Source organism: Sciurus carolinensis, chromosome 1 (genome assembly GCF_902686445.1).
Source record: "Sciurus carolinensis chromosome 1, mSciCar1.2, whole genome shotgun sequence".
In the NCBI taxonomy this organism is placed as follows: Eukaryota; Metazoa; Chordata; class Mammalia; order Rodentia; family Sciuridae; genus Sciurus; species Sciurus carolinensis.
In genome coordinates, this window is record NC_062213.1 from 136,846,600 (window position 1) to 136,860,428 (window position 13,829).

General features: G+C 33.7%; 1 protein-coding gene across 2 annotated transcripts in view; it reads left to right on the forward strand.

Annotated features, from left to right (window-relative positions):
* Positions 1 to 13,829, forward strand: part of Col24a1 (collagen type XXIV alpha 1 chain) — a 391,233-nt gene that overhangs the window by 185,386 nt on the left and 192,018 nt on the right. For both annotated transcript variants that reach the window (XR_007104846.1, XM_047523663.1), the window contains exons 21-22: positions 11,169 to 11,222; positions 12,428 to 12,472. Coding sequence is in view for 1 of the 2 variants with exons in the window: in XM_047523663.1 (XP_047379619.1) it covers positions 11,169 to 11,222; positions 12,428 to 12,472 (99 nt within the window). In the remaining variant the exon portion in view is untranslated. The remainder of the gene's footprint in view (positions 1 to 11,168; positions 11,223 to 12,427; positions 12,473 to 13,829) is intronic.

Sequence of the window (13,829 nt, forward strand, 5' to 3'; positions counted from 1 at the left end):
GAGTTCTATGGTTTCTTTGTTTGATTTTTGTTTGGAAGATCTATCTAGTGGTGACAGCGGTGTGTTAAAGTCACCCAGAATTATTGTGTTGTGTCTATGTGATTCCTGAAATTGAGAAGGATTTATTTGATGTACAGGGATGCACCATTGTTTGGGGCATAAATATTTACTATTGTTATGTCTTCCTGATTTATGGTTCCCTTAAGCAGTATGAAATGTCCTTCTTTATCCCTTCTGACTAACTTTGGCTTGAAGTCCACTTTATCTGATATAAGGATGGAAACCCCCGCTTTTTTACTGAGTCCATGTGCGTGGTAGGTTTTTTCCCATCCTTTCACCTTTAGTCTGTGGATGTCTTTTTCTATGAGATGAGTCTCTTGCAGGCAGCATATTGTTGGGTCTTTCTTTTTAATCCATTCTGCCGTCTATATCTTTTGATTGATGAGTTTAGGCCATTAACGTTCAGGGTTATTATTGAGATATGATTTGTATTCCCAGTCATTTGGCTTATTTTTGGTTTTTAAGTTGGCTTGGTTTCTCCTTTGAGTGGTTTTTCTCTAAGGTAGTTCCTCCCTTGGCTGACCTCCATTGTTGTTTTTCATTTCCTCCTCATGGAATATTTTGTTGAGAACATTCTGTAGTGCAGGCTTTCTATTTGTAAATTCTTTTAACTTATGTTTATCATGGAAGGATTTTATTTCATCTTCAAATCTGAAGGTTAGTTTTGCTCTGTATAGGATTCTTGGTTGGCAACCATGTTCTTTCAGAGTTTGAAATATGTTGTTCCAGGCCCTTCTAGCTTTTAGAGTCTGGGTTGAGAAGTCGGCTGCTATCCATATTGATCTCCCCCTATATGTAATCTGATGCTTTTCTCTCGTGGTCTTCAAAATTCTATCTTTATTTTGAATGTTAGGCATTTTCATTATAATGTGCCTTTGTGTGGACCTGATGTGATTTTGTGCATTTGGTGTTCTGTAAGCCTCTTGTATTTGATTTTCCATTTCATTCTTCAGGTTTGGAAATTTTTCTGATATTATTTCATTGAATAGGTTGTTCATTCCTTTGGTTTGTATCTCTGTGCCTTCCTCAATCCCAATAATTCTTAAATTTGTTCTTTTCATGATGTCCCATAGTTCTTGGAGATTCTGTTCATGATTTCTTACCATCTTCTTTGTTTGGGCAACTTTATTTTCAAGATTAAATATTTTGTCTTCATTGTCTGAGGTTCTGTCTTCCAAGTGGTCTCGTCTGTTGGTGATGCTTTCCATTGAGTTTTTTATTTGGTTTATTGTTTCCTTCATTTCAAGGATTTCCATTTGGTTTTTTTTGAGAATCTCTATCTCTTTGTTGAAATGATCTTTTGCTTCTTGCAGGTGCTCTTTCATTGCCTGCATTTGCTCTCTTATCTCATCCTTTGTTTCGCAAATCATCTTAATCATGTATAATCTGAAATCCTTTTCTGACATTTCTTCTAACAGTCTGTCATTGGATTCTATTAACATAGAATCTAGATTTGTTCGAATCATTTTCTTCCCTTGTTTTTTCATGTTGTTCATGTATCTTCCCCTCTAGCAGTGCAGATCTGGGGTATTGCAGATTTCCCCCTATAGGCTTATAATGGCCCTATAGGTTTCCAAAACCCTTTCTTTAAGGGGGGATCAATATTAGCAGTGCCCAATTCAGACACTATGCAATCCTAGACCAAATAGCCCCTATGAGGACAATAACAAAATTGTCATAATTAACAGAATGAGTTCAAATATTATCTTCAATAAAACAAACAGATTTGCAATAAGGTCTGCAGTTTCTAATGGAGGACAAAGAGGATGCAGAGGGATGTAGAATGTGGCTGTTAATGGGATAAGAAAAGATTATACAGAAGTTCTAGATAATAGAAAGGGTGAGAGTGTAATCAAAAGAAATTGGATGTTAGCATGCAAAAAAGGGAGAAAGAGACTCTGAGGGAACAGGTAAACAAAAGGAAAAGAGAGCAAGAAAAGTAAAGAAATAAAAACTTAAATTTTTTCTATAAGGAGAAAAAAGAAAATCTACAGTATAACAGTCATATAGTAATGAAACCTCCCAGTAGCCTGATGCATGAGAGGTACCTGACAATGAGCTTCAAGTCTCCCGCAGGCATCTCAGGATGGGATTTGCCCCACCTAAAGATCGGAGCTATGGCTTCCAGGATTATCCAAGATGGCCACTCTGGCTTTGAAATGTGTTGGCAAATGGGGAGCTGCAGCTCAGGGTGTGGACATGGTCAGCTGGAGGTCCTGGAGGCGGGATGCGGTTGGTTAGGCAGGGGTCCTGGAGGTCGGGTGTGTTTGGTGGTGTTGTGGGATCCTGGAGGCCGGGTGCAATCAGTCGGTCTGGGGTCCCAGTGATAGGACGCAGTCAGTTGGTCTGGGGGGTCCTGGCAGCAGGGAGAAGTCAGTCGATGTGAGGGCCCCAGAGACAGGGAGTGATCGGTTGGGGTGAGGGATCCTGGAGACAGGGCTCAGTCAGTCCGTCCAGGCATCCTACAGGGCCTGGCTGTTGTCTCAAAATGGTGGCAACCACATGTAATCAAACCTGAAGGTACGGTGACAGAGAACTTCCAGGCAACAGCAGGCAGCTGGTGCTCCACTGGCGGTCGGTGATCAGTTTGCTGACTGTTGTCAGACGATCGGAAGGTGAACCTCGTGCGTTGGGTGATGGATAGGTGTAAGGCAGGCAATGGACCGGCCAGAGGCAGGCAAATGGCAGATGATAGGTGCCTGACAGTGAGCAATCAAGAAACAGATATCCTCTACTTGAAACCGGAGTTACAGAGTGACAAGGAATGCAGCCTCCCTCTAGTCCGACATCTTGGATCCTCCCTCAAATATATTTAAGTAGTAAAGTATCCTAAACAGTTTATGTTTTGAAAATACACCTCTTATGTCAATAGGGAGAGTCTTTTAAAGAGGGGAGAAACTGAAGGCAGAGACATAAACTATAAAAAGCTGGCTATAAACTAATAAAGATCTGAAACAACATTCATTATTTATTCATTCAGCAAATTTTGCTGAATATTTGCTATCTCTTCTGTATAAGACAGCCATTGTGCTATACCTAAGGCTACAAAGATGAATAGTCCTGATCCCTACTTTCAAGAAATGAAATTGAGATTTGCAGAAAAACCTTTATATATTATAATGAATAATGAATAGTATATAATACATAATGCTGTGAGAGCACAGGTCAGAGAGAACAGGCTTTGCAAAAAGGTAGCCCTTGAGCTAGCATAATGAATAAGTAAGAATTTCCAAAGCAGAAAAATGGGATCTATAGCATTCAGGAATAGGAAACTTGTGAAGCAATGGAGGTATAATGTTTGGAAAATATTTGAACTAAAAGTTACGCATTTTTATATAAAATTAAAATTTAACTGAACATTTTGTCTGAAAACACTATGTGCCACCTACAAGCTTTTCCCTATAGGCAGCAGTTTTTTCTTCCTCCCTGTTTTCATTTAAGTGTCCTCTGCCTGTTCAAGTTCAACATATGTTTCGCATCAAATTCTGTCCTGACTCTTGAACAACCTCATGCCATCGATTACAACCTCTATCCTAAATTCTCCTCTGAATCAAAATTTCCCCTCTTTGTAAAACCATTCCCACTGCCAATGTTGTAGTTTAGGCCCTCTACATTTCCCCCAGAATTATTGTAATGGGCCTTCAGTTATTCTCCCTGCCTGCAGACTGATATTTCTTTAAATCTTTGGCCAAGCACTGATGGAAATAATCTTTGTATAGATCTGATTTTGTCGCTCTTGTGCTCAAATCCTTCAGTAATCTCTACAGCTTCTAGGTTAAATCTTATACTTCGTTATTTTTAATACAAGGTTCTTCATGACCTAACCTTTTTTCTCTAAATCTATATTTACATAGTCATATTTATCATCATTATTTTAAAAGCATCACTTCAGCCAAACTATTTAGATGACCAAAACATGCCATTCTTGTTCAAATCTCACAGCTTCTCTTATATTGTTCTTTTATCTGAATATCTCTCTACCTTCCTATGCTCTTCTTCTTCTGTCTAATACTTATACATCACATACCATATATTCCAGGCAGCTTTCCTTGTTCCCCCCAAATCTAATTAAGATCTTTCCTTGTATTACTGAAAAAAGAAATCAAGTACTTATCTTCATATATTATACCTGTTGTGCTTAACTATATTAGACTATATTAGAGAAGAGTCTAATGAATTTTATTATATCACAGTAATGAGAAAAATATGCATGATACAGAATGGGAACTCAATTACTGTGGATTGAATGGACGACTGCTTGAATAACTGTGGATAAAAGCTATTTTGGAAATAGAAACAAGACAACTTGGTAACTGACTAAATGAAAGTGACAGTAGTAAAACTGAGGCTGATTTAGGCTACTGATGTCATTGATCTAAAATAGGAAAGACATAGAATGATTCTGACATAACTTTCCTGTGTATATATGTGATACACCACAGTGACTCTCTACATCATGTACAACCACAAGACTGGAATCCTAATTAGAATAAGATGTACTCCATGTTTGTATAAATATGTCAAATTATACTCTACTGTCATGTATAACTAAAAAGAAGAACAAATTTTTTAAAAAGCTAAAAAGGGAATGCAGAAGGACTTGTTGGTTTGGAGAATGAGAAAGTCAAGACGTTTTATTTTGGGGATCTTAGTCTGAGATATCTACATGACATCTAGATAGAAATAATTAACAGCTAGCAGTAAACCAAGAAGAAAGTACAAATAGTAGCATGAAGAGAAGCTAAGGAAGATAGATAGTACAGATAATGGAGCTGATGTTTTTCATGTTTGCCTTAGCTCTTCACCTGCTACAAATTTAGGAATTTGAAACTTGATACATAATACACATATAGATCCATTTATTTATTCACTTGTTCAATAATTAACTCATTCAACCTGCATTTAGTTTCTCCTGTTGTTAGGTCAAGTACTAAATGTGAGATTATAAAAAATTTCTAAACTATAATCCCCTGGATGAGGCAAAAACTCATTTTGTTACAAGTGCTATAAAAAATAGTTGATGACATGCTGTGAGAATCTCAATATGAGCAACAGATTCTGTCTCAGGAAATTGGAAAATACTCAAGGAGGAGAATGCTTCAATTTAATATCTAAGTATGCATATTATACTAGTTGAAAAACCAGATAGCTTGCAAAATTCTTTAAATTTGGAGATTTTGTTTTGAAGTTTTGTCCAAAAAAAGTCAGAGAACTAAAGAAAGCCAACTGAACTGTTTATTTAATATGATTACAATAGTGATCTTTATAACTTCCTTCTTACTACTTCTCTTAGTCTTAAAATTGAAATGTTTAAAGTGGGTTAAAAGACCTGAAAGCTAGATATTTTATTGAACATTAATAGTTGAATTTCCTGTGGGTGATGATTAGTTTTCTGTTGCAATATCTAAATTTATTCAATAGACATGAACTTACAGACTCACTAGCAACAACAGTGTGAGACAAATTAATTTATACATATCACTGAATCTTAAAACAATATTTTAGAAGGTATAATTTTATTAAAAGATCCAAAATATTTTAAGGGAGGAATATAATCTTATGTTTTATAGGTTGAGAAAGATCTGTATTGCTCTATCTCCTTGGCCCTTCCCATTTGCCTTGTTTTTTTCCCTGGAAACAGGGAAAACAGAGGCAAACTACGGACCCTGTTGACATGATGTGTTTCTTTAGCTGCATATACTGTGTCACAGAAGCATCTCAAAACTTTCTTTATTTTGATATACATGTCTTGTTTGGAAAGGGGATCATATAAAGGTCTTTCAAGGCTCTACAACATGGACAGCAGGAAAATCATGTGCTTTATATTTTTTTAAAAATTTCCCTCTTTGCAAACAAATTGGGTTCTTTCCAGAACCATATGACACAACTCAAGAAGCCTTTAATTTTTCTTCATTTTTCTGCCAGTTGACTAAAAACTTCAAACTAGCATTGGGAACTTGTATGAAATATGATTCTACTGATTGTAGAGTTGTATGTGTACATGTATTTGTATGTGGATATTAAACATACTTCTGTAAACCTTCTTGAAAGTCAGTTTGGCAATCTGCTTTCAAGATCACAAAGCACTAGCAAAACCACATCCTTTACTGCTTACTGCAGAAAGTATGAGAACCTAATAAATATTCTCTATTCTCTAGTAAAAAAGGAATAATATATTTGTTGCTTTGATGGTTTGTGTTTTTACTTTGGTTATGGTGTTAGGCATGTTAGAATTGACTCTTCGTCTCTCATATAACAGCCCTGATAAATTTCCAAAGAAAGTCTACATTTATGTTGCTAAAGATATGAAAATAACTTTTGCACTATATCCTTACAACATGCCATGTGTTTATCTGTGTGGAGGAAAGCTAACTTCATAATAGGAAGATGCATAACAAGATCACATCAACCCAGCCCTGGATATTCACATTCCATCCCCTAAGTCAAGATTTTAATCACAGATTTCTTATAGTAACCACTTTATTCTCCAGGCAGCATTTACTCAGATGAGAAGTATTTATTGAGTTTGTATAACAGGCAAACATTGTACTGTGTTACTGTTTGTACTATGTTAAGTAGTGACTTGAAAACAAGATTAAGACATGGTCTTCTCTGTACTAGGGATTTATAATCATCTGGAAACACAAATCTTCCACATGTGAAAAGTTAAAAAGTATAATAACTAAACAACATGATAAGAGAGTAGTGAGGACTTCAAAAGAAGAGAATAATCTCTGTGGCCATTTTTCTGAAAGACTTTATGGAGAAGTTGGGATTCAAGTTGGAGGGAATTGAATTTGGCCAAGTGGAGCCAAGAGGTGAGACATTCTATACAACAGGTATAAAATGATCACAGACATAGAAGGCAGGAGTAAATCTGACAGTAAGAAGACTGTTAATGACACATATTAATTTTAAATTTGAGGAACTTGAATACCAACAAGCCCATGGAAGATTGTGTGTGTGTGTGTTGTTTTAAAAACTACACAACATGTAATATAGCCTTTTTCAACATTATAGTATTATAATACTTCATATGTAAGCCTGTTATTGTACAGTAGATCTCTTTTTTCTTCTTGTATGACATGACTACAACTCTATACTCATTGAAAAGTAACTCCTCATTGCCCGCTGCCCCAGCCCCTGGCAACCATCATTCTACTTATTTCTATGATTTTTGACTACTTTTCTTACTTCTTAGAAATAGAATCATGTGGTATTTGTTCTCTGTGACTGACTTATTTCACTTAATGTAGTGTCTTCAAGGTTCATTTATCTTGCTCCATGTAATAGGTGTTCCTTCTTCTATGACTGGAGAATATTCCTTTGTTTGTATATGTCACACTTTATTTATTCATTCATCTGTCAATGGACATTTAGGTTATTACACTCTTGGTTATTGTAGATAATAGTGAATTATCCAGTGAATGTAAGAGTGCAAGTGCAAGTCTCTTCAAGATCCTGTTTTCAGTTCTTTTGAACATGAATAAAGACCCCTAAGTCCTTTGCTCACTTTTTAATTGGGTTATTTGCTTTTTTGCTATTGAATTGTAGAAAACCATACTTTGAATCTTAACCTCATATCTGATTAATGGCTTACAGATCTTTTCTCCCATTCTGTAGGTTGGCTTTTCATTTTGCTGCCTATTTCCTTTGCTGTGCAGAAGCTCTTTCATTTGATGTAGTTCCATTTGTCTTTTTTTGTTTTTGTTGTCAGTGCTTTTGGTCTCTTATCCAAGAAATCATTTTAAGACCAATGTTATGAAAATGTTCTCCTTCCTCTTTGTTTTATGGTTTTCATCGTCATGTTTTAAGTCTAATTTTGAGTTGATTTTTGTGTATGATGTAACAATAAGAATTCGATTTTTATTCTTTTCCATGTGGATATAGTTTTCTCACCAATGTTGAAGAGACTGTCCTTTCCTTCTTGTGTAATCTTGTCACCCTGTGGCAGATCATTTGACTGCATATTCTTGGATTTATTTCTGATTTCTCCATTTTATTCCATTGACCTGAATATCTGTGTATTTTTATGCCATTCTATTTTGACATTGAAGCTTTGTAATATGTTTTGAAATCAGGAAGCATGAAACTAACAGCTTTTTGCTTCTCTTGCAAGATTGTTTTTGATATTAGGGGTCTGTTTTAGCCAGCTTTTCATCACAACAAAATAACTAACAAGAATAAATTAGAGGAGGAAAAGTTTAATTTTGGCTTATGGTCCATGGTTGACTGACTTCACTGCTCTGGGCCCAAAGTGAAGCATCATGGTGGGAGGGTGAGGCAGAGGAAAGCCTCACACCTCATGTCAGTCGGGAAGTAGAGACAGAGATGTATAAGTAGAAAGGAAACTCATATTTATTGAATCTTTGTTGTATTTCATGTACTGTCTTATTTATTTCTATAGCAACTTTATGATGCTGGTGGTAACATGATTCTATAGATAAGAAAACCGAAGTCATAGTACCTAGTAAAATTCAATTTACGGTTCTATGCATTTTGAATTTTTAAAAAATCAGGTTTGGTTTTATTTTTGTTTTTTAGTATGGGGGATTGAACCCAGGGGTGCTTAACCACTGAGCCACATCCCCAGCCCTTTTTTATGTCTTATTTAGAAACAGTATCTCTTTGAATTGCTTAGGATCTTGCTAAGTTGCTGAGGCTGACTTTGAACTCCCAATCCTCCTGTCTCAACCTCCCAAGCCGCTCTCAACCATTACAGGCATGGTCTACCACTCCCGACAAAATCAAGTTTTTAACATGATAAATTCACTACATATATTTATAATTTAATTGATACTGCTGTTGATAGACTTTTGTGGCCTTTGTTTTGGTTAGTTCCACAAATGTTGCTTGTGTGTGGAAAGACTGCAAACTTCCATTTGGAGATTCTGTGTTCTATACATGACCATCAGATCAAGTTTGTTAATCTAGCTATTTAAGTATTCTTTAGTCTTAAGATTTTGTCTGCTTTGTCTGTTAATTATTGAGAAGATGTGTTACAATTTTTCCAGAAGTGAATTTATCTTTGTATATCTGTTATTTAATATTCAGACTTTATGTTATTACATGAATAGAATTGAGAGTTTTTAATCTTCATGGTGAATATAATCTTTTATAATTTTAATTACTCACTTAACTCTAATAATCTATTTTACCTTAACATCTACTAAATCTAATATGAATATAATTAGCTATTTTGAGTCAGTAAATCCCTTGCATATCATTTGTGGGTGTGTGTGTGTGTGTGGATTTTCAATCTTCCTATATTTCTTTTTTAAGTGTGTTTCTTATAAATAGCATGTAACATTTTTTTCTTAATCCAGTTTTTATTATTCATTTAAGATTATAATTTGGTATTGGAAAAGGAAAGATAGGTAGCCTAAGTTTGCCTTTTTCTCTGGAAGGTTTATTTAGGGCTCTCAGTCAATGGTGCCACCCAAGTAAATAGCTATTCTCACAGAATGAAAGGACCTATTTCTCTTTAACTACTCAGCCCTCAGCTGTTTATAACATGGATATGGAATTGATCCAGTTTCTTAAACACGTTCTCTAATCTAATATTGTATATTCATCAGTGTTTTTGCTCCCCAGGATGATATTTATAACTTTTTTAGTATATGGTTATTTTTATTTATGTTTTTATCAACATATCATAATACAAAATTATTTACACATATTAATATTTCTCTGATCCTCCCAGAAAGAATTTTGCTGCTTCTTCTAATTTTTCTATACTTTCATATACTTCTACTTCTATTATAATTCCTATTTAACAATTTTTATTTTAAAGGACTGTCTCCTACATAAATTAGGAATTCATTAAGAACAGAGAGAACAGAGACTGTGTCTTATTTATACTCAAGGCCTAATGTTGTTCTGTTTGTTAGGTCTTATGCATAGTAGAATATTAATAAAATGTCAGATGAAAAGATGAACAAAGTGAACTAAATGTTTAAATATTAGCTATCACGTGACAAGATTAAAATATAACAGCATTTACATTCTGTACCTCCAATCAGTCTTTGACAATCTTTAAATCTTTTACTTTGAATTCTAGAAAAAGAGTATTTTGAATATTAAAGAGTTTGAAATCATTATACCAATAAGAATTCTTTCACTTGTAACTAATAGAAATGGAATTCAAGCAGGCTTAAGTAAATAAAATGAAAAATTTAAGAACTCAATCACAACTGTACTCAAGACCCTGAACAATATGAGAGCTCAATCACTCCTTTCTCCATTGTTAAATTCATTTATTTTGTCTTCAGGCTCTCTCCCCTTGATGGTTTCCCACTGTTCAGGTTTACCTCATCCTTAAAGTTTTTCTGTCTTCCCAGCAGTTTCACTAAAGTTTGAAATTTGCTTTTACTACACTGACTTTATTGCTCCTGAACAAATTTACTGTTTCTGTGAGTGTAGAATACGCTGATTGACTTAGGTCCCTGTCACATAGCCATTATTTACAGAAGGGATAGTCATACCCTTCAAACCTAAACATGGGGAATAAAGTGTTTCCTTAAGGAAACATAGTTAAGAGAATAGAACTAATTAAGAAAAATGTTACCATGTGAATGAATGTTATATGGTGTTTCCTGAATTGGGAAGTTCTTTTTTATAGTCACTTTGAACAAGGTTTTATTCAATTGGGAGCAATTGAATGTTATATTCATTATGTTTAACAAAAGAATAGTCTTAAAATTCCTCATCAAATTTAGAGAGTAACTTTCTTTGCAAATTGCCTTTCTCCTTTTACCAGGTTGTATAACAAAGGGAAATCAGTTAAAGAACATTTAATATGAATAATGAGTTCCAGACTCTGCTAGTCTCTTAACAGATACATTTCCCTTCCATCTGTTTTTAAGTCTTGGTGGATACTCCATTATATATTTATTTATTGTCAGATTAACAGTTGGACTCATTACTTTAAATTTAGAAAAACTTTGTCTAAATGCCTTGTAGTTTTTTCCTATTTTGTTTTAATAACCTCAATGAAAAATGAATGGTACCAAATACTACTGTCCATCTCCATATTAGAGCTGATTGATCAAAACATCAGTTGGTTTATTGTTTATTTTGTGTGCTTACATTGCTGTATTCTTTTATAGGGACTCCTTGGAAATAGAGGGCCTCCTGGACCTCCTGGTCTCAAAGGAACTCAGGTATGGAGGAAATGAATATCCAGGCATTAGCTTTTAATTTCATATTTTCCTTTTTATTTTTCATGAAACTTTGGTTTTTGCTTAAATAAATCATTACCTTAGTGTGAACAATTTTTGACATGAAGGATTTCAAGTTACCATTTTGTATGGGAAGTTATGGAATGGAATTTAGAATCATTTTACAGTGTTCTATCAGTGATTCATGTCACTGGTCTACAGTGGAAATTTGAAGAATCTGAACCCAGAATCTCACTCATATTTATTAGAATTTATATTATTTGTGACTATTTTACATTTGTGACCTAATAAATTATATTTTAATTGAATTGTGAATTGATAAAAATGTTTATTAAACAAATAAGATAAATGATTCCTGAGAGGTCTGTATATGTTGCTAAAATATAATATCAACTAGAAACATCAGCTATTTATTAAGAGGTGAATAAATCAGTATATTTAGTAAATATGTCTGCTAATGGTTATATGAATACAGAACTTTTTATTCCCTTAGAAAACTTCTCTTAGAAGTTCTTTATTTTTATGTTCATCATTAGTGTCTATCTACCTGTAGTTTTTGATCCTTATAAGAATGCACCAGATTTTTATATTTTATGACATTATTTTACTCTTAAGAATATTGAACCTACTAATTCGTCAAGAATAAATTCTGTAAACAGTAAACTGCATTTGGGTAAGATCTGATTATACCTCTGAATCACTAGAGCTTAAGACTCAAAAACATACTTGTTGAGTGAATGTTCCTTGAGCAAACATATACTGTAAAAGTAATTTGAAAATATATCAATGTGTGTTGATTTCTATCTGTTAAGAATTTAGTTGAGTTCTTCTCTATGAACCCAGCAAAGTAAAGATTATTCTTAATGATGGTCTCAGTGTTCCTAATGCTGGTTTTGTGATATCCTAATCACTTTCATTCTTCTCTACTCCCAGTTTTCTGTGTATGACTTATCTCACCTACTAATTTAAAAATAATCCAATAGCACATGTCGCTCTTAAGATAGATGTTATCACAGAAGAAAATCAAATGTTACAGGGTGATATAATTCTAAAATAAAACAAAATCACAGCATTATTTTTATCATACCTCAGAATTAAATTCAGATCCCAGAAAAAATATAAAGACTAAGTGATTATATTTTTAAATGCTTATTTTAGGCCATAATATATTCTGATCTTTTTTTAAGGGAGAAGAAGGACCAGTTGGACCCTTTGGAGAACTGGGGCCTAGAGTAGGTATCATATAAATGATCTTATATAAGCTCTTATCTTGAAAACAGCTGTTCTATAAATTTTGGGGGGTTGGGTGTACTGGAGATTAAATTCAGAGGTGCTTAACCACTAAGCTGCATTCCCAGCCATATTTTTTTTTTTAATTTTTTGAATTTTAATTTTTTTTTTTTAATTTTGAAACAGGAGCTCTCTAAATTTCTCAGAGCCTCACTAAGTTGCTGAGGCTGGTTTTGGACTTGAGATCTTCCTGCCTCAGCCTCCCAAGCATGTGGATTTATAGGCATGTGCCACTATACCCAGCTTGTAAATATTTTTAATAACCTAACATTTTTATTAGTAGCAAAGAACAAAAATTCAAAACAAATTATAGTCATAAAATATCCCCCATAAAGTAAACCAATAACTGAAATTCTCCAGGGATATTTGGGATTATATTATTCCTAATTATGTATTTGCTTGATTTTTCAGTGGTTTTAGTAATTTGTGCAAATAATTTATAAGTTTCTCAAAAAGTAATAGGAAAAGTAATAGGAAACAAAATACTTCAGCAATTTTAGTAATATTCTGGAAATTTCTGTTTTCTAAGTGTGTCAGTAAAATTATGGAAAGCAATGAGAAATCTATCTTGCCTCCTTTTTCATTGGGTAATGTCACATTGTGATATATGAACTACTGTTTTCAAGTTCTGAAGATGAATTTGAACACTTTTCACATGCCTGACCAAATTTTACATTATAATTAAGTAGTTAAGGTAATATATTTCTTTTAAGAGGGATTAGATTCTCTTGAATTACATCGTATTCTCTTTTCTTGGAAACATCAAACATTTTAGGGTTTTTAGGAATGTTTACATTTGAGGAAATAGTAATCATTTCATTTGCATCTTTACCTCACTAGAACATGTATCGCTACCATTCAGTTGAAAAGAAGACTTAATTTTTGCAAGGACAATAACATAAAAACTGTTATTTGAGCCCAGTAAAATTGATCTTATTTTAAATTTACTTCTCTATAAAACAAGAAAACCATAGTTACCTCTTATCTACTTAGTCTTAATACTTATTATTCTTGTTACTATTGGTTGAAAGTCAGTTTGGGGTCCATTATTTCTCTAAGTATGTCACATGAATCAACCCTAATCTTGAAAACAACTTTGCAAGATATGTATCACATATTTTTAAATGTGAAAATAAAGTTTCAGAATTGCATACTCAAGTATAACACTCTCAAAATAAATCTAGTGTGACAAAGTTTAAATAGGAACATAAATTATGATTCTATCACTAATGCCCTGAATGACTTGATCTCAAAGAGCTTATAAATGCACTAATACCAGATTCTAGGAGATTCTTTCAA